The sequence below is a fragment of the Pleurodeles waltl genome, chromosome 8 (genome assembly GCF_031143425.1).
Source record: "Pleurodeles waltl isolate 20211129_DDA chromosome 8, aPleWal1.hap1.20221129, whole genome shotgun sequence".
NCBI lineage: Eukaryota > Metazoa > Chordata > Amphibia > Caudata > Salamandridae > Pleurodeles > Pleurodeles waltl.
This window is the reverse complement of record NC_090447.1, coordinates 607020003-607047995: the sequence shown is the minus strand read 5'-3', so window position 1 is coordinate 607047995 and position 27993 is coordinate 607020003. Positions and strand designations below refer to the sequence as shown.

General features: G+C 44.7%; 1 protein-coding gene across 1 annotated transcript in view; it reads right to left on the bottom strand.

Annotated features, from left to right (window-relative positions):
• The window catches only part of MAP3K15 (mitogen-activated protein kinase kinase kinase 15), a 1103876-nt gene extending 1076250 nt beyond the window's left edge, over nt 1-27626 (bottom strand). Inside the window, exon 1 of the mRNA XM_069204696.1 lies at nt 27164-27626. Within this exon, the coding sequence (XP_069060797.1) occupies nt 27164-27506 (343 nt within the window). The 5' untranslated portion in view covers nt 27507-27626. The remainder of the gene's footprint in view (nt 1-27163) is intronic.
• Nucleotides 27627-27993: the final 367 nt, after the last annotated feature.

The window sequence follows — 27993 nt, the reverse complement described above, 5'->3', positions numbered from 1 at the left end:
TACCTCTTGGTATTTAGTTTTAAAAAATTTACAGGTTGGCTAGGTTTCCCCAGCTGCTGCCTGAGCTTGGTTTCAAAATCTCAAGAAAAATTTGCTGCGTCCATGTCGCATTTTGGACCATTTCCTGTTACAGGCACTATGTATACCCACACAAGTGAGGTACCATTTTTATCGGAAGACCTGGGGGAATAGTTTGTTGCTCCCTGCAGATTCTAGAACTTTCCATCACAGAAATGTGAGGAAAATGTGTGTTTTTTAGACTAAGTGTAAGGTTTTTAAGGGATTCTGGGTAAAAACACGTGGTGATAGTCATGCAAGTAACACAGTCACTTGGCCTACCCACATAATGGAGGTACCATTTTTATTGGGAGAGCTAGGGAAATGCTGAGCATGGGGATGTGTTTGTTTTTTACTCTTCACTCAAAGTTGAGGTTTGCAAGAGATTCTGGGTAAAAGACATGGTGAAAGTCAAACAAGTCAGCCCACCCTGCACACCCCTAGATGTCTAGTTTTCATAAATGTACATGTTGGGTAGGCTTCCCTAGGTGCCTGATGAGCTAGTGATCAAAATCCTGAGCTACCCACTTTGGGAAAAATGCACTGTGTCGATGTTGCGTTTTGGAATGTTTCCTGTCGCAGGCACTAGGTCTAGCCACAAAAGTGAGGTACCATTTGTATTTGGGAGAGCTGGGGAAATGCTGGGTGGAAGGACGTTTGTGGCTTCCCACGGATTCCAGAACTTTCTATCAGAGAAATGTGAGGAAAATGTGTCTTTATTCAAAGTTGCAAGGGAATCTGGGTAAACAAAACGTGGTGAAAACCATGCAAGTCAGCCCTCCCTGCATACCACTGGCTGTCTAGTTTTTCATAAATGTACAGGATGGCTAGGTTTCTGTAGTGCCGGCTGAGTTAGGGTCAAAAATATCAAGATACCCACTTTGGAAAAAAGGGCCAGTTTTCGGTGGAGAAATGCGCTGCGTCCATGTTGTGTGTTGGCCCATTTCCTGTCGCAGGCACTAAGCCTACCCACACAAGTGTGGTACCATTTCTATTGTGAGATTTGTGCGAGCATAGAACAGTAGAACATCTGTTATTACTTTTTGGATTTCACTGCATTTGTGCCTTTCAAATGTAAGCCATTGTATCAGAAAAATTACATTTTGAAAAATACCCTACAAATCATATGCTATTATGGGTACCCACAAATTCAGGTATGTAGAAATGAATACTGCTCCTACATTCTATATCTTGTTCCCATTTCTGAAATAGATAAGTTTCATTGCTAGCCATTTTTCACTCTCCCTATTTCACTGTAAGAATTAGTTTATACTCCATATTTGATAAAAAACATTTTACAGTGCAGCTCAGTTGTTGGGTTTTGGTGCCTTAGGTTCTTGGAGAACCTACAAACCCTATATATCCCAGCAACCAGAAGGGGATAGTGGACATAATGGTACACTGCTTATGTAAACCAGCCATCGTGACAGAAAGGTACCAATGAAAATGCTGTCACAAATGCCCATTTTTTCCTACTCATTTTCTATATTTCTTTATTTCAACAGTTCTTTTCCGTGACAAAACGTTGTGGGGTCTACACATTTGACCAGATGCTGAATTTGGAATTTTAGCTACTTTTCAGAAATGTATAGATATTCTGGATTCCCCATGGGTTTCACATTGGTTTCCATCACAAACTGTAAGTAGGTTGAGAGTGCAAAAAAGAGGGAAAATAGGCTACCTCTTAGAAAAATGCCAAAACTGTGGTACAAAATTAGTTTTGGGGATTCAGCTCTGTATGTGCCTGAAAGCTTGGAAGATGTTGACTTTAGTACAGCAAACCGTTTTTGGATGCAGTCCATAGGGACAAAAAAAACACTGTTATCTGGAGCACTTTTTCCCTATTTTCCTAAAAAAAACTCAACATTTTGCTGTATGTTGCCTATTTTCTCAGTTCCGTCCAGGGAAATCCACAAACCCTGGATATCGTTACAATCCCCTGGATGTTGGAAAAGGATGCAAATTTGGCGTGCATAACTTATCTGAAAAAAAGTTATGGAGCGGTACGCCTGAACTACCCCAAATAGCCAAAAAAGGGCTCAACACTAGGGGGGAAGGCCCAGCAGCTAAGAGGTTAAGGTCTGTTGAGAGAGGAGATTTTTGATCAACCTAGACCCAATCCATAATAGACCCTATTTTTTTTTTTTTAAAAGGGAACAGATTTTATCATAAATGTTACCAACCTATGTCCTTATTAGATCCTCAGTAAAGATTTTGGGGAGAATTTCATTAGCGGGGCTGAAACTATGGGCAGAGGAAAATGCCATATTGTCAGATGTATAATTTGGATTTAAGAGCGGAATGGGCACAGTTGAACACTGTTGCAATCCAAATCTTCTAATTTATATGTATACCAGGGCCCCGAAGGGGTATTTGCATTTGGCCTTCACGGACTTTAACAGCGCATTCAACTGTATAAATAATTCTAAATTATGACAAATAATAAGAACATTAATGGTGGATGAAGCCATAATTAATCTTTTAAGTCAAATGTGTAGTAATGCTACTGCTATGCTATGCTATGCTATGCTATGGTTTGTTAAAGCCACAACAGAGAGTGTACTACTCCTTTCCAGAGTAAAAGGGGTAATAGACAGGGGTGTGTCCTTGCCCCTTTTCTATTTACTCTTTTGTAGTAATGGTTTAGAAAAGGTTTTTGTTGTAATTTGCACTGACCTGCCCTTCATCGATCTGCATTCGATTCCAGCCCTATCATATGTGGATGATGCCATATTGATGGCAAGAATGGCAACTAGTCTTCAAAAACGTTTAGATACATTCACACTCTTTATGGATCAACTAGATCTTAAAATAATTTGAAGTAAATCTTTTACTATGATTTATTGCCAGAAAGTAGCCAAGCCATGTTCTCTTACCACTAACAGTGCCCGGATTAGCAGAGTGAATACATTTTCATAACTAAGGATCCGATTTGATTCCATAGGCAACTGGGCCCATTTAAGGAATGTAAAGAAATGACAGTTTACAAAATCAATAGAGGCAGTATTTAGATTCTCTACAAATTTGGGCTACAAACACTTTAATGATATGTGTATCATCTAAAAGAATAAACGTCTTCTCAAGATTGTTCATCTTATATTTGTCACAAACAACTATGGATGATCTATATGGAAGACATAATGAAATTGCTTCCAATTACTTTTATGTCATTCAATGTGGAGCAAACTTGAGGCAGCACTTAACCGGCGAATCATAGGGCCTGTTCATCCTTCAATCAAGCCTTCAACTTTCCTTGGATTGGATTGGTTGTATAAAGGAAATGTACAGCTTGCTGGTGATTCTGTGACGTTAGAAGATTTCCAATCTATTCGCTGTAGCATAAGTCTAATATAAAATGTTTATTTAATAAAGGAAAAGATGATGGAAGGGCGTGGTGGGAGCCTGAAGAAGCCACAGCAAGAACATATTGTTTAATAGTGTCTAGTGAGGATAGTCAACCATATCTTGTGATGCTATTAAATTTGCATCATAGATATATTTTGACTTGCTTCTGCTTAAATACTGTATACTTTGCGGCGGCAATGTTTGGAGGACCCCTCATTATTGTCCCTGTATAGGTCGTTCTATACACTGTAGTACGCACTTTATTTATTTTTGTAAGCGCTACAAAGCCCGATGACACACTTTTTGAGACTGCTATTGATTGAACTGAATTTTACACAATGCATTTATTTGTAAACAGCTAGACTACATGCCTAATTGTTTACCGGTAGTCAGTTTTATACAGCAGGCTGCTAGAATGGAGAAAAGGTTAATAAATTCAGCACAAATTCAGTTTTTTAATTGAAGGGAACTTGTGTAAATAAGCAATTATAACAACGTGCTGCTTCGTGCATTTTATCAAATGTAAGCTTTACTGTTTTTTATTCCATGCTTTAAAAAAAATAACTCTGTCTTTGATCTTTACAGACGATTTACTGAAGGCATAATTGTATGGAGTGAGACAGATCCAGATTTAAGTGCATTACAGGCCACATCACATGGATACAACACTTTCAGACAGGAACGATATGGATAATTCAATTAGTTCTCAGAGAGCGGTTCTGACTCATTTAGGGCCTCGTAGGTGAAGGAACCGGCTAACTTCCATTAAAACGCGCTCTATAATCAAATAAGGGTAGCACTGCCCCAGGGCAGGACAGTGAACAATGGGCACAAAAACGTCAAAGCAGGTGCGCGGCAGTGAACCACGGACACGCGCAGAGTGTGTAAATAAGGGTCTTTGTTCATTAGGCACGTTTAGCAAGAACGCTTTGGAGCCATTTCACTGTGCACGTGGCTCTGTAACGTGCACTCATGTAGACATGAAAAAACAGACCATGTCAGTAACTGATGTTGCGCTTTGGACAAGGTTACCCAGCAGGTACAAATAGGGACGCGCGGTTTGTATTTGATGTGTTTATTTCGTCACAGAACCCTATGCACAATACAAGATGCAATGTGTAAAAAAAGTAACAGATAGGAACTAATGAGAATGCTGGTTTACAGGACGCTTAGCTGTAAATAGTGCAGCAGGTGCAATGTACCAAGGCCCATGTGTCCAAGGGGTCCACTGCAACCTTATTTTAGCTGTTTTTACTAGCAGGGGATGTTGTGTGGGGGAACGGCGAGGAGGAAAATGCACTGGTACACGCTGCAGGGCGGGCACAGCACAGACACTGTTGGTTGGTGTCAGACTGGTCTGGAGAGGATCCTTACCACCTTCCACCTTCATTATATAACCTCCGGTTTCGTGGAAGCAAACCCCTGGCTTTCCGGGGCTGCCACAGGGGTTAGCCCCCTCTCAGACACTAGACCAGTGCACAGTATTACATCCCTCCTCAACTGCATCAAAACATCTACAGCTTTACAACACACACAAAATCTTTCAGTCTTTGACTGGGCGGGGATTGGGTCATACATTGTACCTCTGGGACTGGGATCTACTTTCACCCCCCTGATTTGTTGGAACACTGGTCACAGGTTGGGTTTGGACGGACAGCCCAGGCGGTACAGGCAGGCCATTTGACAGTCTGGCTCTGGACCACTGCCTATTGACCATCTCAGGGAAGAGTCACTAGCTGCCGTTCAGGTGACTGTTCCATAAATGTGGTCTTCCGAAACCAGGATACATTCTGAGTCACCATCTCTTTCTCCTTTTCCGCAATCACCATCGTACCCTTCACTCCAGTCACTGTCCATTCCCCTGGCTCATAAGGGATGCAGAATTTTCAGCCAGGCTTTCGATCTTTGAGAATTACTTGATCACCTATCCGCACCTGTCGTGGAGCAGCATGTCTTTTCCTGCCAGTCCGGTCATTTCTCTCCTTTCGCCAGGCTTGTACTTGTGCCAGATGGCAAGGAGCTGGCTTCCACCCGAGGGAGGTGGGGATGGTGTCTTGCTTCTGCTACGCGAGTATGAGAGAACACGGAGTGAGTCAGTTGGTACAGTCAGGTGTTCCTCTGTATTCTCTTAGGAACTGGTGAAGGCTGACAGCCGGCTCACTAGCCTCCAAGGTAGCAATGCGGAGAGTCTTATTGAGCGTGCCCATGAACCGCTCGACCTCCCCATTGGCCTCGGGCCATTGCGGTTTTATTCTGCGGTGACGGATGCCCTGATGTCCCATCAACTCCTGAAACTCTCCCCCTTGAAATGGGGGGCCATTGTCCGTTTTAATCTCGTTCGGGAGGCCGAACATGGCCAGGTCTTTCTCAAGGGCCGGGCAAACATGGGTAAATGCTGTGGATTCGAGGATCTCCACAGTCGGTTATTTTGAGTAGCCATCCACCAGGACCTTGGTGATTCTTCCATCCGGAAAACTCCCAAAATCGAGGCTTACTTTGGACTATGGGGTGGTGCAGGACTCCTCTGTGCTGACCGGGGCCGGTACTTGAGGGACAGTGGTTAACTGGCAGGCTGGGCATTGTCACACGTAACTGTCCACCCCCTCCTCCAAGCCAGGGAACCACACTTTCTCCCTCATGCTTGCCTTCATTTTCGCAATCCTGTGATGGCCTCCGTGCAGCAGCATGATCACCTGTTGTAGTTGTAGTGGAATCACCAGTTGGTGTCCTCATAGGAGGAGTCCATCGGGGGTCGAACTGAGTTCATGCCGTACCCTCCACAGTTTTGTCAGTCTGTGTTTCTCAGCCACAGTCAAGCTGTCGGTGTTTCGAAGAAAGTTGTGCCAGGAACCGTCCTCTGTTGCTCGTTGCACTCTCAGCAGAACATCATCGGCGAGAATGGCCTCTGAAATTTCCTGGATGCTGAGCGCCTTCGGACAGCTGCCATGAGCTAGCACTTACACGTGTGCTTCGACGGGCTCCTCCTCTCTATTCAGGGAACTTGCGCTGCCTCCGATGGGTGTCGTGACAGGAAATCAGCAGGGCTATTGGCCCCTGGCTTGTATACCACCTCCATCCCGTAGTGCTGAAGCTGTATTGCCCACCTTTTGATTCGGGAGGCGGATGTGGCGCAGTCCCTTTGAACACAGGGATGAGTGACTGGTGGTCAGTGACCACTCAGAACGGTCTCCCTTGGATGTACAGGTGGAAATGTCTGCATGCCCATTTGATGGCTAGGGCATGCCGTTCGATCTGGGAGTATTGTTGCTCGGTCGGGGTGAGAGCTTTACTGGCCTATGCCAGGGGGACCCACATGCCCAGTTCACTCTCCTGTGTTGGGACCACTGGGCTCGCATCGACCACCAGTTCTGTCTTTTTCGCCGGGTTGAAATACGCGATGGTGGTCTCAGATACGAGAGTTGCTTTGAGCGCTTGGAGTGCTTTGTCTTCATGGCACCCCCACACCCAGGGTGCGTCCGCTTTGGTAAGTGCTCGGAGTGGCTCGGAGAGTATGGCTAGTTTTGGAATAAACCTCACACAATAGGTCACCATCCCTTGGAAACTCCGAACTTCCGTCACAGTCTGTGGAGCCGGAGCTTGTCTGATGGCATTGGACTTTCATGGATCCACTTGAATCCCTCTTTGGTTGAACACGTATCCAATACATCAATTGATGTTTGAAAAAAAGAACACTTATCTTTGTGGAGGGTGAGCCCGTGTTCCAAGAGTCACTTGAGGGTGGCCCTCAGGTGTTGATGGTGGTCTTCAGCCGTATTAGAGTAAATTAGAATGTCGTCACTGACATTCATGACGCCTGACAGTCCTGACAGCACTTGGAGGATGGTGTCCTGAAAAACCTCAGCTGCCGAGGATAACCCTAAAACCCAGGCGTCTGTTTCTCCTCAGCCCCAGGTGCGTTGAGAACGTGGTAATGTATCAGCTCTCTTCCGCGAGGCATAGTTTATGGTATCACACGTTTAGGTTCAATTAAAAAAAACACTTGGATCCGTTGAGATCTGTGATAATATCATCTATTGTTGGAGTGATGTGTCTCTCCCTTTTGATGGCCTTGTTGGGTAGTTGCATATCAATGCAAAGTCTGATTTTTCCGGGCTGCTTCGGCTTCTCAGCTATCATCATGGGGGATACCCAGGGGGTAGGGCCCGACACCTTCTCTATGACCCCTAGATCCTCCAGCTTGTTTAACTCCAGCTCCACTTGCAGCTTGAGGTGAAATGGGATGCACCGGTGTCATAGAGCAACCGGCTTCACGGCTTTGTCAATTTGCAGTCTGATTGGAGGTGCTTTCAGACAGCCAAGTCCTGTGAATAGCTCCGGGAATTGTCCTAACAAGTCGTCTGCCTGGCAGGCTCTTACAATCCTCACGAATGACACCAAGCCTAGTTCTTCGGCCAATTTGTTGCCGATGAGGGTGTCAGCTTCTCTGGCGACCACATGGAACGTGGTGTGAATCACTTTGCCCCCTGTTCGGATCTCAACTGTCATGCGCTTCTTCAGAGGCAGAGGGGTTCAGCTTCTATAAGTGAATATTTTGGTGGTTGATGGGTTCAGCAGTGGGCGAGGCTGGAGACACCGATCTTGTTGCACACCCATCACGTTTATGGATGCCACCGTGTCTATGAGTGCCTTGAGATGAGATCCTTCTTTTTTGACCATGCACACTGGCTGTGGTCACCGATGTTTCTTTAGGTCACTTGTGAACCATATAAGAAATATCTCTTCATCATCTTCTTCTCCTGGGGTGGAGTCTTCCAGAGGGTAGCCAGGTGTTGGGTGCAAGCACCCTGTGCTGCTGGGTCATCCAGCAATAGTTGTTTCACCGCTCTAGTGGGTGCACATTTTCCTTTTGTTTTTCTCCTTCTTACATTACTATTGCAGACTGTGGCGAAGTGATTCATTTGTCTGCAGTCTGAACATGTTCTCCCTTGAGCTGGGCACTCTTTTGGGTTATGTTCTTCCCTCCCACAATAGTCACATCGTCCCCCTTTTCTGGTGGGCGCATACAGCCTAGGCTTCCTCCTTGTCTGCTGCGTTTGCACCGCAAATGCATTTTCGTCTTGATTATTGGGGCCTTCTCTGGTACATGTGAGATGGCCAGGTCCATCTCAGCTGCTCTGGCCACTGACAGGTCATGCTAGCATGCCATGATCAATATGTTGTTGAGGCTTATATTGAGTTGCCTCATTAGCTCCTTCTGTGGGTCATCCTCCGTGCATGTGCTTGCGAGCTCGTGGAGCCGAGCATAAAATTGGTCAATTGACTCCCCCTCTCTTTGAGGCACCTGGTGCAACTTGAATCGTTCAAAATCGGGGTTTATTTGCAGGCAAAATGCACATTTAATGCTCCCACTGCTGTGGTATAGTCGTCATAAGCATCTGTGTTTGGTAGGTGTCTGAAGAGTTTGTATATTTCATTCCCCGCAAAATGGAGAAGTAGGGACCTCTTGACAGCCCCGTCACGCTCACAGGTGGCCACAAAATAGTTTTCCAAACGCCCAACCTATATTTTCCATCTGGTGATGTTGTGGCAGGGTCTGATAGGTCGCTGAATGGCGGTAGCGCTCCCACCATGGTGTGTTGTGGTGGTGGGTGGGTGACGGGACTCAGGTCATCCGCTATAGTTCCCGTGCCACTACTGCCGTACACCGGTTGTTCAGGGGCACTTACTGTCCATGGAGCACATTAAGAGTGTCTGCCCCTTCTCTCCTTCTTGTCTTCTGTTTTTTTTCAATTGAGCATGTAGGTTCTCTCCCACCGTTTGGCGCTGTGGGCAAACCTAGGCCAGAAATGGTGATCAGTGTCTCTTAAACACCACATGGTCAGAGTATAGTGCCTCTTACACGCCATTTGGTCACAACATGCAGAGGAGTACTCACAAGAAGAAGGACTGCTGTCTTGAGACACTGTATCGGAGTCTGGACCTCCCCACAGTGTGTGTATCACATCCGTTGCTGTGTTGACATGGCCTCCGCCTGTCGGCACGTGGCAGGCATACCAGGAGGGCCCTGGAGCCATTTGGATGGCAGCAGCCCTGCACGTTAGTGCTGTCAGATGAGCCCACGCCCAAGGCTGAAATCGGCAGGTTTCGTCGGACCATGGCTAAGGTCTCCTTCCGCAGCCCTGTTGTGGCCTCTCACCGCTCCAGCATGCCTGGCAAGCCACACCCCTACCGACACGTTAATGGAGCTGTTGGGTTGTCTCCGATACAAGGCACCATGGGTGGGTGAGCACAGGAGCGACACCGCCCTCGTCGCCAGTGTTGTGTGGCAGAACAGCGAGGGGGAAAATGCGCTAGCGTGTGCTGCAGGGCAGGCACTACACGGACACACTGTTGGTTGGTACCGGACTGGTCGGGAGATGAGCCTTCCCGTCTTCCACCTTTATTATGTAACCTCCTGGTTTCCTGGAAGAACACCCCTGGCCTTCGGGGACAGCCGCAGTGGTTAGCCCCCTCTCGGCCACTAGACCAGTGCACAATATTACAGGGGATAAGGGCCCTTTCTCCTTTCATGAAGTAGCCCTAAAGGCACACTTGACTGTACAGGATGGTGGGGTTGGGTTAGAGAAGAGCTTGTTCAACCAGTCCAACTATCACATACCTTTTGTCAAAGTGTTCCCTTCATAGTTCAGGATGTTGTCATTACTTGAGGCTTAAATATACTTATGATTTGCTTATTAACAAATGCTGGACCACTTACTTCAACAACTGAACAGGTACAAAAGGGACATATTCAACAGACAGGCCCAAAACTGATTTTAAACCCACCTTCTAGGTTCTTTGCCTATCATGGGGTGCGATTCCTTGGTTTCTGTCACATACTACTGCACTTCTTGTGCAGAATCTATTTAGTCTCTCCAGCAGTCATACCCACAGCATGTATGGTCAGGTGCTACTGGTCCGCATGGTGGCCCTTCCTCAAAGGAGAAGACCAGTGTTTCATTGAGTGGCATAGGTGAAACCTGAAATGCACAGAACCTGGCAATTTTGGATGAAAGGGACCTCCGACATCAACTAGGTTTCTTGTCTCACAGAGATAATAGGGCTAAGGACCTAAGGGGACCTCCTAAGAGCCACGCAGCCCAACCCAGGGACATCCTAATAATTTTGGGGCCCTGGGCTAAACATATTTTGAGGGCCCCTCTTCGCATCAGCTTTGAATTTATGAACCAGTTTCAGCTCTTTCATGCCTTCTTTGCCCAAGTCACTGACTGTGTATAGGCACACTCGTCCAACTTCTAAACATGCTTATGCTGAATATTCAGTGATAGTAACTTGTGTTTTCAATATTGTAGCACAGCAGCAGCCCACTAATATTACTGCAAATAATCTCTGTGACGATCTCCCATTTCTCATATGTGAGAGGTCCTGTTTTGATCTAAAAGAAACTGTTTTAATGGATGGTGCATGAAACATAAACACAACATTTCTCTAGAAAATGTCTTTAATAGACTCTCACACATCACCCACATTAACAATAAAAAAAGAAAATGGTATTTACAACAACTGGAAAACGGTTGTGAAACAATCTGTTTAAGAATTATTCAAGGTCATCTGAGCAAGGTTCTGCAGAACAGAGCTTGCTCTATAAGAGGCCCCCCTGAAAGGCTGGGGCCCTAGGCCAGTGCCCACTTTGCCCATGCCTTAAAACGCATCTGGCCCAACCTGCGGGGTAGACCCCACAAATGGAATGCTGGGGCCTAGACAAGGCTGTATAAACATTGGAACAGTGACAGCACTAAGCAAAGTAAGCATAGAAACAACAATTGTCCCCTCAAGCACTTCAAGCACTTCAAGTCTACCAGATATATGTGCATATAATTTCAATCTTATTTATTCACCATGTGTTTCTTCATAACCCAGAGAACATTCAAACTTTAGCTTAGAATTTATTTGCAAAGCTTGAGTACACATGGTGACATGCATGTTGTGGCGTGACTGATAAGTAGGTAGACATGGTTCCTGGCAATTCGAGGTCCATGTGATCTGCATCAAACATGTCAATATGTTTGTTCCTATAGCAACAGCATGCCCAGGGACATCTTCCCAAGGTTGGAAATGTTTTTCAATTATGATCAGTTTGCCCTATATCTTAAAGTGTCGCCCTGGTGACTATATTACAACAAAGTCCCATAAAGCCATTCTAGTTATACCACGCTGGGAAAAGGAATGAAGAAAATGCAGGATTTGTAGAGTACACAAATAGTAAAACTATATTGGAGATCAGATTTGCAGGTCCCTAGCACGACTTTACATCCTGCTTCCTTCCCTGTACCGCGCATCCTTGTTTTGTCAGTTGATGGTCAGTTCAAGAAATGTACAACCTAGATGCATAACACGCTCTTCAAAGCTACACTTCAACATCGGTGTCAGACTTGGTGGATGTATGAATTCATGTCACATGGTAATGTTGGTGTTTGTATCACTTTTTTTTTACTTTTAGTCCTAAAGTCAATGCCAGTGATTTTCCTAGCTTATTGTATTTTTACAACATGAATGTTTTTGATTTTTTTTTTAACAGTGCTAGCACCAACTCTCAGGACCATTCTTCGTTACACCCTCGTAGAATTAAACACTAAACATACAGAAATAATCTTCAAGAATTATAGTTCCGTATGGTGTCAATTAATGCTGAGTCTGACTTATCATTAGAGGGACTTTGGGCCACATGTACGAATATTTGCAATTGCGATTTCCTAATTGCGATTTCATGCGAATCACAATTAGGAAGTAACTCCATTGAGTTTCATTTGCGATTCCTGGTGGATCGAAAATAGACCTACCTCCTTAATATTGATGAGGTAGGTTGCAATTCGCGACCCACTGGTAATCGCAAAAATCACAGGGATGGGGGCCTGCTGGTTTCAGCAGACCACCATGTCTGTGATTGCTTTTAAATAAAGCAATCTTTTTTTTAAAAAAGAAAACTGGCTGTGTTTAAAAAGAAATAAATAAAACATTTCAGTTTAATTTTTTAAGAGTAGTCCGTGGACCCCTTCCCCTTCTGCAGATGGGTTAGCACAAATTTGAAATTGGAGCTAACTGCGATTGTTTTGTGACCTCATTCACGGCCACAAAACAATCGTACATACCATTTAGATTCGGTATTAAGAAGGGACGCCCTGGACACGCCCCTCCCTAATAGCTAATCACAAAACCAAAATTGCGTTTCGGTAACCAATTACTGAATCGCAGTTTGGGGTTTGTACATCCCAAATAGCATTTTTCTAGTCGCAAACAGACTGAATCTGTGAATTGGCCCATTTGCAACTAGACAAATACTTTGTACATGTGGCCCTTTGTGTCTGGGAGGAGAGTCGGCTTTAGGGAAGTGCACCTGGTGCAACTGCACTGGGTGCTGACCTGGTGAGGGGGTGCTGACCTCAAGATGGGCTCTTTGTTTACCAATAACTTAAGATTTGAAAACCACCTGCTGCAGAGTTCCTTGTGTCCAGCTTTTAAGCAGGAATAAACATGTCAAGATAACTCTTGTAATTAATGTTCCTGCTAGAGAAAGAGATTGTCTAGTGGCAGGGTTGACTCGCCATAAAGTAGCATAGAGGGTTAATATGCCTGCTGTAAAAAACACGTACAGAACAGATCAATATTTTATTTAGATAGCTGAGTGGATTACTGCCATTGTCACAGACATTATTTTGATACCGAAGTTCATGAGATATAACCCTAATGTAGAACAGTGACTGTTGTGAACTGTCATGCAAACTGTATAAAATAGGTTAGAACATTATGTTTTCCCCCCAGTCTTTCATTATCTATTCCTAGTATTGCTAAAAAGGGTTAGTTTGGGTAGCTACATATTCTTATTAGTAATTCCAGCCTTTACCAATGCTTAAAACAAATAAAATGTATGTGAGAGAGCAGTTATGGAGAGACGAGGGGCACATTTGCCTGATGGTAGTGAAGGAATCTGAGGAGGAGCTCATGGGTTGGGGCACCAAAAATGATTGTACCACTGGACACCGCCAGCACTAAAGCCAGCCTTGGCTGTGAAGTTTAGAAAAATTGAGGTTTCATCAATTTTTCGGATATCACTAGGGTTTACTTGCCTAAAATGCTGTAGGGACTGCGCTCCCTTTGCAAGAAGATATTCATTAAAAAGTTTAGCCTCATGGACTAGTACTTTCAATTTTTTTTGTTTTCTAAAGCATTAGTTTTTACCTAGCAGATTTGGGGGCATATTTATACTCCATTTGCACCGAATTGGAGTCATTTACTCTTACGCAAATTCGGTGCAAAACTAACTCCATCTTTATATTTTGACGTTAGACCCATCTTACGTCAAAATATAGGAGTTTGCACCATTTTTTGGATGCGTGAACCAACCCTGCGTCAATGAGATGCAAGGTAGGCATTTCCATCTAAATAATGGTGCTAACCCCATAGCGCCATATTTATCCCCCTGTGCTAATATGACGCATGGGTGGGAGGAGGGGCTAAATAATGGTGCAAAGCTTGCTTTGCACCATTATTTAACGCCTGGTCAGACCAGGCATTAGGGGATCTGTGGACCCATTTCCATAGTTGAACACCATGGAATGGGTCCACAGGTGCCCTCCTCAAGCCCTGGAAAACCCCCACCCACACCAGAGGGACACCAGAGGATGGGGGATCCCATCCCAGATAAGTAGGGTAAGTATAGGTAAGTTTTTGTTCTTTTTAAATTAAAGTGCCATCGTGGCCCAACTTGGGGCCCCAGCATGGCACAGGATGCAATAGCCATGCCCAGGGGACACTGGTCCCCTGTGCTGGCCACTGTGGTGTTGGGCATGACTCCTGTCTTTCCTAAGACAGGAGTCATGCGGTATGGATGGTTTTCGGTCAGAAAATGACGTTTAGCTGGTTAGAGGCATTTTTTTGCCTCTAACCGCCTAATGTCATTTTTTGGTGCCAAACCCCCCTTTTGCCATACCGCCACCCCCACCCGGCTAACATAATTTTTTTTACGCTAGCCCACCCTTTGTGCCGGCTTGCGGCATTCCATAAATTCAGCACCCGGCTTGCGCTCTGGAATGACGCAAGCCGGCGCTATACTTTTTGGTGCAAAACTGCGTTTTGCATCAAAAAGTATAAATATGGGCCTTAGTCTGCTAGGCACAACTGGCAGTATTTTCCAATATTGTGCTCAGTGCAGAATGAAATGGATACTATACTGCATGCCAAGAGATTCTAGTTGATATTGTGTTGCAGGATTGTGATACCTTAAAAGAGGTAATACGTCTACCAGCAAGATTCTGTGCTACATGAAGGGGACACTCTCCTGCAGGTTGTGATTGACACAGAAAGGTGCAGGTCCTTGCACGGATACAATCATACAATCAATGGCTTGATATTGTATTTTATTCCGTAATGCTACAGATTCAAAACACATCACTAGGTTTTGATGTTGTTTGTTAAGTTGAGAGTTACAGACAGACCCTAAGGCGACTTGGGAATTAAATCCACAGATGTACCAGAAAAGAGTTTTGACAATTTTCTTATTTGCCAACTTTCAATCGAAGTAAAATGCATCAGGGCACCATTCAAGCTATGTATTATGTTTACAATAGGAGTAAGGTAGTTTCCCAACATGAATTCCATTAGTGCCCTCAACTACTGTCTTTTCAGTATATATTTTTTGCAGTTTTTTACAGAAGAAACTTTACCCACAAGGGTAAAAGAGTACTTTCCAGAGTATCAGGTGCCAGAAAGGTAACATTAAGTAGTACATGTTGTAAAACATAATATGCAGAATGGAGTACATAGAAAATCATAACAATTTGTAATGTTATATTTTCTTGCAGAAAAAGACTTACACAGTAGTTAGAGTTCCACTTCATAAACAGTTGAGAAGTGTTTTTGATACATTCTTATAAAGGTCTCTCAAGTAGGTCGAAGATCATGAGTTCTGCCAGAGTCATGTTTTAACCAATCAAGTCTGATAATGACAATGAAAGAGTACAGGCCTTAATCACAAAGCTAAATTTACACTTGTTGATTTACAGCAAGTAAATTTACTCTTAAACATTTGAATAACTTTACTACTTTTGACTGTTCACCATTTGGAAGTGTAAAGACGTACATGTTCCCACTCCTGAAAGAGGAAGTGGAATCAGTAAAAACATCAAATACAACCGTACAGTGACCACTAGTAGTGATTTTATGACCTCATTTGATATTCCATATGCTTGGCAGAGATCTCTGCAATCAGGGTCTCCCTATCATGAGCTAAAGGAAAAAAATGAAAAGTATTTTAAAAGCTTAAAATAATTAGGAAAAAACTATTTTTATATTGAATATTAATGTTAATTATTGTTATATATTTATTTTAAATATAAAACAATATTTTAAAAAATGACAGCATTAACAACTTAATTTTGAATTTAAAAAATGATTATTTTGAATATATTAAATTTAAAATATATATATATTTTCAACAAATGTATATTAATGTTTATTAAAGCTGGTTCAAAGTGATGTGCGGAATTAATTAGATTAAATTTTTTTCACTAAATACTAATATTACATTCATTTTTACCTTTACATAAGTTACTAAATTATCTTAAGGTATTGTTTTTTATAGACATTTTGTTTAACTTTAAAGAAAATGCATTTATTTTTATTTAGTTTAAAAAATGCAATATTACTTCCTACGGGAATTTATTTTAAGTACCTACTGCTAGTATTTTCTATGGGAGGGTGAGGCAGTACCACTGGATAGCCATGTATATTGCTGGATTTAACCCAGCTCTATGCTGGAGTACATTTACAACTGTTGTGGGTTCTTTTTGCAGTTGTAGTAACTACAGAAATGCAGTTTGTGAATAGCAATGGGCTTGTACTTTTTTCAATCCATTTTCTATGGGAGGGTGTTGCAGTTTCAGTGTGGTGATGGACTTGCTGCTGTTCCTTTTTGGCAGTAGTAGCTTATACTCATAAAATTGTCTACGTTCCTGCTTCTGGAATGGAGATGTGTACTTTACACTCAGATTTTGTGAAGTTACTTACTTTTGTGATTAGTCCTGAGAGGCTTTACTTACGAGACTTTACTTCGAGACAATGTTTAGATGGAATACACGTTATTGCTGACAAAATTAGATAGAGCAGTGATTTTTTAATAATAACAATAGGGAATCCACCTTTTAGTTATCATCCTAGATATTTTGCCTTTTGTTGGAGCATATGTTTTTGCTGGTTTTATAACTCTGTGCCCTTTACCCCTGATAACCGGTAATAAAGTACCCATGCTCCCCTTTAACCATGGTTGAATCAGAATATTCCTAATTGGTATATTTAACTTGCCTACTAGCTCCTAATATATGGTACAAGGTGAACCTAAGGTCTGTAAATTAAATGCCGTTAGAGGACTGTAGCATCTATTATACCATCCAGTAGTGTGGCAGTGCAAACATGGCTTCCAGCCTAGCTTAAAATTTGACCGTAGCATTGCAAAAACTACAATTCTATCCATCAAATTTAAATATTGAAATATTAATAAGTCAACCCTAAATAGGCCTTGTAACCCACAAGGCAGGATGCATAGTATTCAAAATGTAAAGCTACTATGTCCTTACAGTGACTGCCACCAAAACCTATTTTTACTGTAGGAAGGCTGGCCGACCCATAGAGAAACACTAATACTGTATCTCTGAAAAGGAAAAATCAAGAAAAATAATTAAAGAACAATTTTAATAGTTTTTATAAATCCAATTCAATGGTAAAGTCGGATTTGGTAAAATATTAAGGAAAAGTAACTTTTAGAAAGTTAACTTTTTCATGCCTGAAGTTCCTGGAAGATAATTTGAACTGACTCTTTAGCTTTTCCCGGCCAGTAATAAGTCTTGAATAGGTGTGAATAGGTTTGAAATGCCTCGCAGGAACAAACAATAGGCTGACCTGAATGGGGAGACATGACTCCTCTCAATATGGTGTAAGGGGGCTGCGACTCTTCGCTACTATAGTGTCAAGTCTTGCTGAGTGCCAAAACCTGCCTGACAGGTCTGATGGGTTCACATATATTTAATCCATCCCTTTCAAAACAATAAAGTAAATGCATGAGATCTCAATGAGTACTAACTTAACACACCACAACTAATCCACAAAGAAACAAAAAACACTTTTTGCTAATCGACTAGTTTCTTATCCCTAACCTTGTGTTCCGGAGTTGCGTGCTACTCGCCATTAAGTGCTTCAGTGCCTCATTAGGGGCAGTAAGCTCTAGATAAATACAGTTTACAAATACAATATAACCCTTGGGGCACACTTGAAATGGGAGTGAACAGGATGCCAAGGCAGTTCTTGTAGAGCCACTGTCTGGTTGCTGAGGGACTCTGCTTTTGTCCTATCCAAACTCTGTCTCTTGGTTTGCTCCAGGTACAGTGGCTGCCTCAAACACTTTTAGTGTTAAATGTGGGTGGACACTAGGACCACCACAGTACACTCCCCATTCACACGCCCAGGAACCAATGTTCAGTGCAGCTGACAACTTTTGCCATCTTAAAAATGCCCAAAGTGGGGAGGGTTGGCCACAGAGCATTTATCTCATTTGTTTGGGTGTGCCCAGGGGTCATTCTCACCCACTAGCCTATGACAGACATAAACATGGCACCTCCAAAGTGGGGAGGGTTGGCCACGGAGCATTTACCTCATTTGTCAGGGTGTGCCCAGGGGTCATTCTCATCCACTAGCTCATGACAGACATAAACAAAGCACCTCCAGGCACCCACAGGAGAACACCCCTGGAGCTGCAGAAGATCTGCAGAGGACTGGAACTATTGTCAATTACATGAGAGGAGCCCTGAAGAACCTGACCTGCTCCCTCTTCTACCCAGTACAAGAAGTGGACTCTAAGGGTCATAAGGCTGACCTCCTGTTCAATCTATAGGGATATAACAAGCTGGTGGTTCCTGTCAGAGTAATCCTCTGTTTGGCTCAAGGCTCTGTCAATATGATGCATCTCTGCACCAAACCGCATTCTTATTTTATTTGGGATTTTAATTTCAAAAATAAAAAAGTAATGCTCTCCTAGCTATGGGAGCCATCTCCAATGGCGGCAGGAACATTATTTGTTTGTCATTGTCCCTCACTGCCAAGGTTTGCCTATACCCCCGTTACAGGGCCAAAACAATGGCTAAATGTCTACCCATCCTGATTGGGTGGGAGCACATACAGTAATTTCTCCAGCAGACCTTCCTCCGTTGGGCCTTCAGTGAGGTCTTGCTATGACAGTGGCATAGTTTTTGCTGCTGTTGCCAAACCTATGGTGTGCCCGCTGTTAAATCAGGTGGGTGGGCAATTATGTTGGCAGTGTGTATACTCCATTGGGGGTTTGACGAAGGACAGACACCTCCAACATTTAAATCAGGCCCTAACACAGAAGCTAAGTTCTTTGACCAGGACAAAACTCGTTGGTGTAGCCGAACAAGCTCCAATGCAGTCAGTCTCAAATTGTGTACTTTGTTCTTGTTAGAGCTTTTTCTTCTTAAACTTTAACAATTCATAACTCTGGTTTGCCTTAATGGATGTTTGTCATTTTGGTGTCATTTTGTTTATTAAATTGTTCTCTAGGTTTCTAATTGAGATTGGAATTGGGATTGATTTGCATTTAGACTTTATTACTGTTTTGGTGCTGCATATGTATTTTACAAATGTCCCTAAGTTAAGCCAGTCTAAACTATGTCATAGCTACCAGGTGGCTTTGTAGGTTCACCCTGACAAGGGTTGTGATTTTTATGAGGTGGGTAGTCACCCACTCCAAATACTAATCCAATGTCTTACAATAGCCTTACTGAAAATATTAAACAGGCTACAAAATACCCCATTTATAGTACCAAATTCTGTATGAAAAAGCTAGAGAGAGAAAGAGAGAGAGAGAGAGAGAGAGAAAGAGAAAGAGAGAGAGAGAGAGCTGCGCCTCTGACTGTGGGATGGTGAACCTCTTAGGATCGCAGTGAAAGCCTTGTACAAATATGTTTTTGAAGGTGGGATTGCACTTCCAGAAATAAGGGGCTTTCAATTGGTCTCTCAACTGCTATTCAATGACTGGGTGTGCTCCAAGATCAATGATCCAGTTATACAACTATGTAGACAGGCGATAGCGAAACCAACATATCTGATTTGTTCATAGCAGGGTGAAGGGAAGAAAATCTACCATTAGCTACACAAACAGTGATTATGGTGTGGGAGAGAGCTACCACCAGCCTATCTGGAGAGGTAAGATCACCAGAAAGAACCAATTGTGAGAAAGAAATTATTTGAAGAAAACATGTCAAATGGAGTGCTTAAGACTGTGGGACTTTGTAGGAGTTTCAAGAGTTGGAGATCTAATAGACTTCAGTGACTTAAAATGTTTGAGTGTTGGAAATGGCCCATTTTGCAGGGTTATACCCAAACTTTTTGTCTTCTCTCTCCTATTTTTTCTGATTTGTTTTTGCTGGTTTATTGTCTCTGAGCATGTTACCATTGCAGATCGATGCTAAACTGCAAGTTCTCCCTATGTAAATTGTAATGGTGATTGGTTTATCCATGGTTGGAATATCTTCATTACTGGTAAGTCCCTAGTAAATCGCACCAAAGGGGCCCATGGCTTGTAAAACAAATGCTACTAGTGGGCCTGCAGCACTGATTGTGCCCTGTTAACATGTCTCAGACCTGCCACTGCAGTGTCTGTGTGAGCAGGTTTAAACTGCCAATTCGACCTGGCAAGTGTACTTACTTTCCAGGCCCAAACGTTCCCTTTTTGTACATGTAAGTCACCCCTCAGCTAGGCCCCAGGTAGCCCCATGGGAAGTGTGCAGTGTATGTCAAAGGTAGGACATGCACTGATGTGTTTTACATGTTCTAACAGTGAAATACGGCCAGATTCGTTTTTCACTGTTGCAAGGGCTATCCCTCTCATAGGGTAACATGGGGACTGCCTTTCAATATATTTTAAGTGAGGTCTCCCATGGGGATCAGATAGAGAGCAGATAGAGATATGGAGTTTGGGGTCTCTGAACTCAGAACTTAAAAATACATCTTTTGGTAAAGTTGGTTTTTAGATAGTCAGTTTGAAAATGACACTTTTAGAAAGTAGGCATTTTCTTGCTTAACCATTCTGTGCCTGTGCCTGCTTGTGCATTCCATGTCAGGTCAGAATGACAGTTGGGCTGTTTGTGAATCTCCACTAGACAGTGTCACAAAGGAAGCTGGTGTAGCCTGCATATCCTGACGGGCCGTCTGGGCTAGAGTGGAGGGAGGGGTGGTCACCTCCACCTGAAAGGGCTGTGCCTGCACTCACACAATCTTTGACCCCCTCGTGTGTGTCTGGGGCCAGGCCTGGGCAAGGAATGTTCTTGTCAACAACAGAGACTTTCCTTTGAAGTTTTCCTACTTCAAAGGCAGAACTGGGTATAAGTAGTGAACCTAAAACCCCAGACTTTTAACACTTCTGGATCAAGAGGAACCTCTACCAAGCTGAAGAGCTGAAGAGCTGGCAGAGGGGTACTGCCCCTTTGCCGTGTGTGCTTTGATGGGTTGGCCTGCAGTTACTGCTTCTGCGTTAAAGAGGGCAAAGACTGGACTTTGCAGTGTATCCTGCTTGTGAAGTTTCTCTAACGGCTTGGAGTAGAGCTTGCCAACTGTTGGAAGTCTCAGGGTTGTCAAAGACTTCAGCTTCATCTGCCTACAGCACTGGGAACTGTGTGTTTTGTTCTGCAACAGAAGAAAAACACTGTGACGCCGTCAAGGAAGCCACTGCCTGCACTGTGACCTGACAATGCCACATGGAGCCATGCCCCACATCACACCACAACCCTGGTCTCACCAATGACGCCACCTGATGCCGTCACCGAGCCACTACTTGCACCATGACCTGTGGGCCCTGCACTCCACATCGCCTTGCTCACACTGCAGCCTTGACATCCCCTATGATGATGCTCCACGCTGACACTAGCGCCGCTGCCTACATCCTGGCCTGTGGACACCACTCATGAGGCACACGAAGCACAGTCCTGCACCGCAGCCCCGGTCAACTGACACCAGCGCCATCGACTCCAGTGTCTTCAACAAACACCCCGTGGGTGCCGCACAGAGCCAGCCTCGTCTCTACCTATGACATTGCTTCAGCAACGACGATGCTGCTACCTGCGCTGTGACCTGGAGACACCACATTTTGCACTGCTCTACTTCATCCCTCAGCCCTGGTCTCACCAGCGCTGCATGACACAGTCACCGAGCCGCTGCCTGCACCGTGACCTGTCACCGCACGTCCCATTGTCCCCCTTCGCACCGCAGTGTAGGCTTCTTCATCACCCAGTTACCAATACTTGTTTTCAAAGGTAAGAAATATGCCACATGGTATCATAGCAAGTTAAAGCATTGGTTTGCAACCTGGGTCTAATGGTTAGAGGTAAGATTTTGCTTATGTATCTATAGGAATAGTCTGATTTGTTCTATTGGCTTTTATGTCTGTCCCTAAAGGTACAATATGAACAAGTTGTCCTGCAGTCAGACTCCTTAGATGTTGCTACCCTTCATCATCCCAGACCCTCAGATATCCCTGAATCATCTAAAGCTTTATCATTGTTTATCAACATTTGGGTGAGGGATCTCTCCAAGGGACACTATGCACTTTCATGCCCATATTTATTCTTTTTTTGTGCCACATTTAAGTCACTTTTTGACTCAAAAGTGGCGCAAAATTACAAAAAACAATTATATTTTGTAAGTTTGCACCGCTTTTGCGTCCAAAAGAGACACAAATGCGGCGCAAAAAAAGTATACATATGGGCCTTAGTGTCTGATTGCCTCTCTACATAAATCAATCCACTCCCCACACCCCCATCCTGCACACCTACTTAAAGCACTCTAATGATTTTGTGCGATGGCTTGGTGGGTTTTCAAAATAACACAAATAAATATGAATTCTCTAGATGAGTTTATGTCTAGAGTCAAAGAGTGAGAGGCAAAAGGTGGAGAGGGCTATTAAGAACATTTCATTGATTTTAATGGACAGAGTGAAGCAATCAGACGGGAAGCACAACATAATTTAGAGTCAACATAAGCTCCTCTCGGTATTCATCAGTGTTTGTATATTTTACTTTTGGAAACTTCCACAATGCCACAACCCCGAATGCTTAGCTACATATGACATTTTTTAGCCAGTGCACTCCAGCATAAGAGCGGGGACATTTTTGGTTTGGCTCTATGAATTCCACAATGTTGTATGTCCATATGCCAAAGCCAATGCTTAATTTGAGCCAGTGGTAGCCGGTGGGGATTGTACGACGAAACAACAACTTCAAAAACACCTACTGCCTTAACAACGAGGTCGGAACACCGACCTCGTTGCTACTACTATTGATTTTACCACGAATGCATTAACAACGATATTTCGTTGTAAAGGCCTTCCTGATAAAAGTATTAGTAATAGGCACCATTCACCCTACATCCCTCACCCCACCCCCCCAACCCCACCCCAAAACCTAAAACCGCCTGACCCCCCACCCCCTCCCCAAAACCAAAAATGCCCCACCCCCCCAACCCCACCCCAAAACCTAAAACCCCCTGACTCCCCACCCCCTCCCCAAAACCAAAAACGCCCCACCCCCCAACCCCACCCCAAAACCTAAATCCCCCTGACCCCCCACCCCAAAACCTAAAACCCCCAACCTCCCACCCCCTCCCCAAAACCAAAAACGCCCCATCCCCCCAACCCCACCCCAAAACCTAAAACCCCCTAACCCCCACCCCCTCACCAAAACCAAAAACGCCTCACCCCCCCAACCCCACCCCAAAACCTAAAACCCCCTAACCCCCCACCCCCTCCCCAAAACCAAAAACGCCCCACCCCACCAAACCAACCCCAAAACCTAAAACCCACCGACCCCCCACCCCCTCCCCAAAACTAAAAACGCCCCACCCCCCAACCCCACCCCAAAACCTAAAACCCCCTAACCCCCCACCCACTCCCCAAAACCAAAAACGCCCCACCCCCCAACCCCACCCCAAAACCTAAAACCCCCCACCCCCTCCCCAAACCCTAAACCCACCACTTACCTTCGCCAACTCCCTTCTTTGTACCTTAACCACGCATGTTCGTTGTTCAGAACATACGTAGTTAAGGCTCAAAAAACCGGAGTCGTGGTTAAAAAAAGCGTTGTTGCGCTTTCGTTAACCACGACTTTCGGGAAAATAAAGTCGTAAAAAAGGATGTTTCCCGCCGGTGGGGCCCACCGGGCACCATTTTTGGGGGCCGGCACTTACTTTTCCTCATCTGATATTGACTGCAAGCAAGGGAGAGAAAAACACACAAATGGGAAAGAAAGAGGAGAGAAAGAGGGAAAAATCCGGCACGAAGGGAGAAAGAAGGACCTGCAAAAGACAATGGCAGGCAGTGTCAGGTAGTGGATTAAAGAGGCTCGAGGTGAATTCAACACCTCGCAATGGTTCAGGTGAAGCTGTCAAGGTTATCACAATTTCGGGAAATGAAGTAGCTTGCCAGGCAAGTCGTTCCACATTCTATCAACAGTGGGCAAATCCACCGTATTCACCTATGCTCACTCCTAATTAATGCCACAATAAAGAAATGCATCTTGGGGACGTTCCGGTAAGACTGATGCGCACTAGCTGCTGGGAGCGCTCAGCATTCAGCAGCTCTTGGTTTTCTAGACGCTGCACAGAATGAGTTTCCTATCTGAACGTCCCACCTTACTTAAAAGGGCGGGAGAAGGGCTTAATGAATTTACATCAAACACACGATATACTGTATTGTTTTTCACTTTCGGAAAGAGAAGACGTGTTAGTGGTTCTGTTGACGCGGGGTTCCCCCAGGAATTATTTTTAAATGTTAGCCCCCAAAAGAAATGTCCCCTTCCTGGCTGCGCCTGCGCATGTTGACCCCCCTTGTGGCCGTACTGAACCCCGCCCTGTTGAACAGCGGACTGTGGAGGTCAGAGCACCTTTAATGGGATGGGTACATGTTTACTTGTTGACACATACACATATTTATATTCTGATAATCGAGCACCAGCGCTGGCTGCAGGTCCCGGAACCACAACTGTAAACTGTGTATTGCATCAACCCTGAAATTCAAAGGAGGTCAAAGTATAGCACTCTGTCTGCGAAAACGTTTCATTGGTGGTTGGTGCTGTTAATATTTTGGGTCAGGAATATTGTTAAAAGGTTACGTTGCTCTTTTCTTAAAAGAATGTTTTACTGAAACTACAGAACTCGATCCTCATGGAATCATCCTGTGAAATTAATCTTATACGGGAGGATTTGACAGGAAGCCAAAACTTAATTACACTTGAACCTCTCCCTAGAGACTGGCTAATTCCCTGAAACATGGCAAGTACAGTAATTGGAAATCAGGCACCCCTGCTTACTATCTCTCTCCACAGCCAAACGCCCCTTGGCGGTGTCTTTGCTTACCTCTGTGTGCTGGCACATGTCGCTGCGGTCTGGCCTTGGACTGTTCGGGTGTATCACTCTTTAGCCTGGCCTCTGACTGTGCTGGTGTATCTCTCTGTGGTGTGCCCTCTAACTGTGCTGGTGTCTGTTTCAGGCCAGTGGGTTAGTGCATCGTTCTATGGCCCGGGTGATGGTCCCTCTCTGCACCCTGGCCTCTGAGGTGGTGCATCCCTTTGTGGTCTCTGTGTTGTTGGATCTCTCTTGAGCTGGACTCTGCCTATGCAGGTGGCTTTCTGTGGTCTGTGTTGTGGCACAACTCACTGTGGCCTGATGTCTGACTATGGAGGTGGATCTCTGTGTGGTCTGTGTTCGAATACCAGTTTGTGATCTGTGTGCTGATAGTTCTCTGTGGTGTGCCCTCTGTTTTGGTGCATTTCTCTGTGATCTTTGTGTTGATTTATCTCACGTGGTGCGGAGCTGGTGGTTTCCCTCAGTAGCCTGGACCCTGAACGTGAAGATGGCTTGCTGCGGACTATTTGTTGATGTATCTCTCCGTGGTCTGTGTGCTATCAGGTCTCTTCTCTGGGGTCTCTGATCTATGTAGTGCTTCTCTCTGTGATTTGTGTGCTGCCACTAGTCTAAGTTCAGGATTCTGCACAGGTGACTTTCTTTGTAGGCCTTTTGCTGTCACAACTCTATGTAGTTTGGTATTTTGACAGTAGAAGAAGCTTCCTGTCTTCCAGTGGTTTGTGTGCTAGCACACCTAAGTGTGGTCTCACCTTTTAGGGGCATATTTACAAGGTACTGGCACATCGGCTCTGATGCGCCAGTTTCCTTGCGTCGCCCCCCTAACAACACCATGGCTTAGTTAGCACAATAGTGTCAAAATTTGTTATACTTTTGTAGCGCTTTGCTGGACCAGCGCCAAAATTTTGACTGTAGTCCAGCAAAGCTCCGGGAGTCCCATAGGAAATAGCCTAGCATCACTTTAACGCCTGCCCTGAGCAGGCATTAAACAATTATGCTAGAATGGGGCAGTGAAATCTTGCAAATTTCACTGCACTATTTATTTGGGCCTCCCTGCGGGGAACGCCCCCCTTGCATACATTATACCTTGTCGTGGGTATAGTGATAGCATTGTGCCACTTTGTAAATATAGCGCAGGGTGGAGGACCGGTTAGCGCTGCTGTAGCGTCAAATAAAATGACACTACAGCAGCGTTAAGGGGCAAAAGGGGCTTGTAAATATGCCCCTTGGTGTGATGGTGGCTATCTCTGTGAGCTGGCTCAGCTCTCTGTAGCTTATGTGCTGATGAAATTATGGTCCAGCCTCTGTGCTGGTGCATCTCTCTGTAAATTTGTTTGTGCATTTCTTTGTAGACTGGTGTGTCTTACGTATATTCCATGTTTTGTTGGGTGAGCTTGTGCCTTCTCTTTGGAATAGTCTCAAGGCATGCTTATTCATCTAAAATCCGATGTGATATGAGACTCGTTTTGTTTTTTGGAGGTCTCTCTGTGGTGGTGGTGGTGGACATGGTATCTGCTGGTGCAACGCTCTGTGGAAAGAGACCTTTGTCTTAGTGAAAGGCCCAGTGAAATAAGCTTTACTACCTTTGGAGCAAGTCGCTTGCGCTGTCACCGAACACGGGTCTATAATTAATGTGCACAGGATTCGGGTGTCTGCAACCTGGAGCAGTGTATTTCTGTTATCTGTCTGTGCTCGTGCACACCTCTTTGTGATCTGACATGCAGCTATGGCTTGGTGTAGTCTGGGTGTCTTATCTGTGCCTCTTCATTGTTTGATCGTTGCTTTGGTGAATCTCACTGGTGTGTGGGCTGTGATGTAATGCATATATCGCTACTCTGGTTTATTTTGTGGGCGCTTTCCTTTGGTGTGGTCTATATACCTATTGAGCGATATGCATGCTTTTGAATGGAACACGCGCTGATGTTTAATTACGCAGGTTTTTGTTTTATACACTCATTACTCTGGAGAGAAATGATGGGACGTGCACACATTTCTGCTTTGATGTTTACAATGGTGTGCACCTACACCTTTCTTGTTTGCATATATTTCTTTAGTATGAACTATGAGCTGGTGAAGATGTCTATCAGGGCATGTGGGCTCCCGGTGCTCTGTTTAGTGCGCCGGGGGGCTACAGGCGTGTTTTACAGTGCGTACAGTGAGATTGTGTCAGGTTATACAAATGTAACCTCTCGGGCTAAGGCCCCCACCCCTTAACTAGTGACCACCCTCGAGCGTCATTTGTGAGAGGTTACCGTGGAGCCGGAGTACAATGTTAAATTAGGCCTTGATTGATGCTCGTGCACCAACTCTCGGTGCCCTCCTTTCTCACCTGCATCATAGAAGGTGTCCAGCACCGCCGTCTCTCCGAAGTCCAGCTCCCCGAAGTTGACACTGCTGAGGTGCCCCCCCTCAGCCTCACAGGCTCGCAGCAGGCACTGCAGGGCTCCAGACTCTGTGCTGCCAGCCGGTCCGGTCTTGGGGCTGTCATTGAGTACGTACACCACCCGAAGGGAGCGCTGCCGAGGTGGGGTTGGGCCACAGTGCGAGGCGCCCCCTTCTTCCGAGGGACTCAGTCCCCCACAAGCTGCAGCCGTTTCTGGGCAGCCGCCTCCACACTGCTGCCCGCTTCCGCCAGGTTCCACGGCTGTTAACAAGGTGGCGCTGCTCTCCATCCCAGCTCACTGCATGGGCAGCACAACGGTAAGGGCAGATGTGCCAACCTCGCCACCCGGTAGGCTGTGGCCGAAAGGTAGTCAGTTTACATCATAGCAGCTGCTGCACAGGACTATAGCAAGGCAGGTGGAGGTTTGCGAGCTGTCAGATGTATGCAGGAAGGAAAGAAACGAAGAAATGAGGGGGGTAGAGAGGACGCTGGGGAGATGAAGAAAGAACGGAATGAAAGGTGGTAGCTGGGACGATAATAACTTTGGGTACGAAAGAAAGAGCTAAAGAAAGTATAAAAGAAAGTTGGCCACGGATGGGATTAATAAATAACAAAAAAACAAACCCAATAATAAAATTAGAAATAAATGATGAGTAACGAAATTAAAAGAGTGTGGCTGGAGAATTAATACAGAAATTAATAACGTAGTCCTGCAATCAAGCGAAGCAGGTTAGCGGTCAGGTGAAAATAAATCTCCAAGAGTTAATATTTGAAGG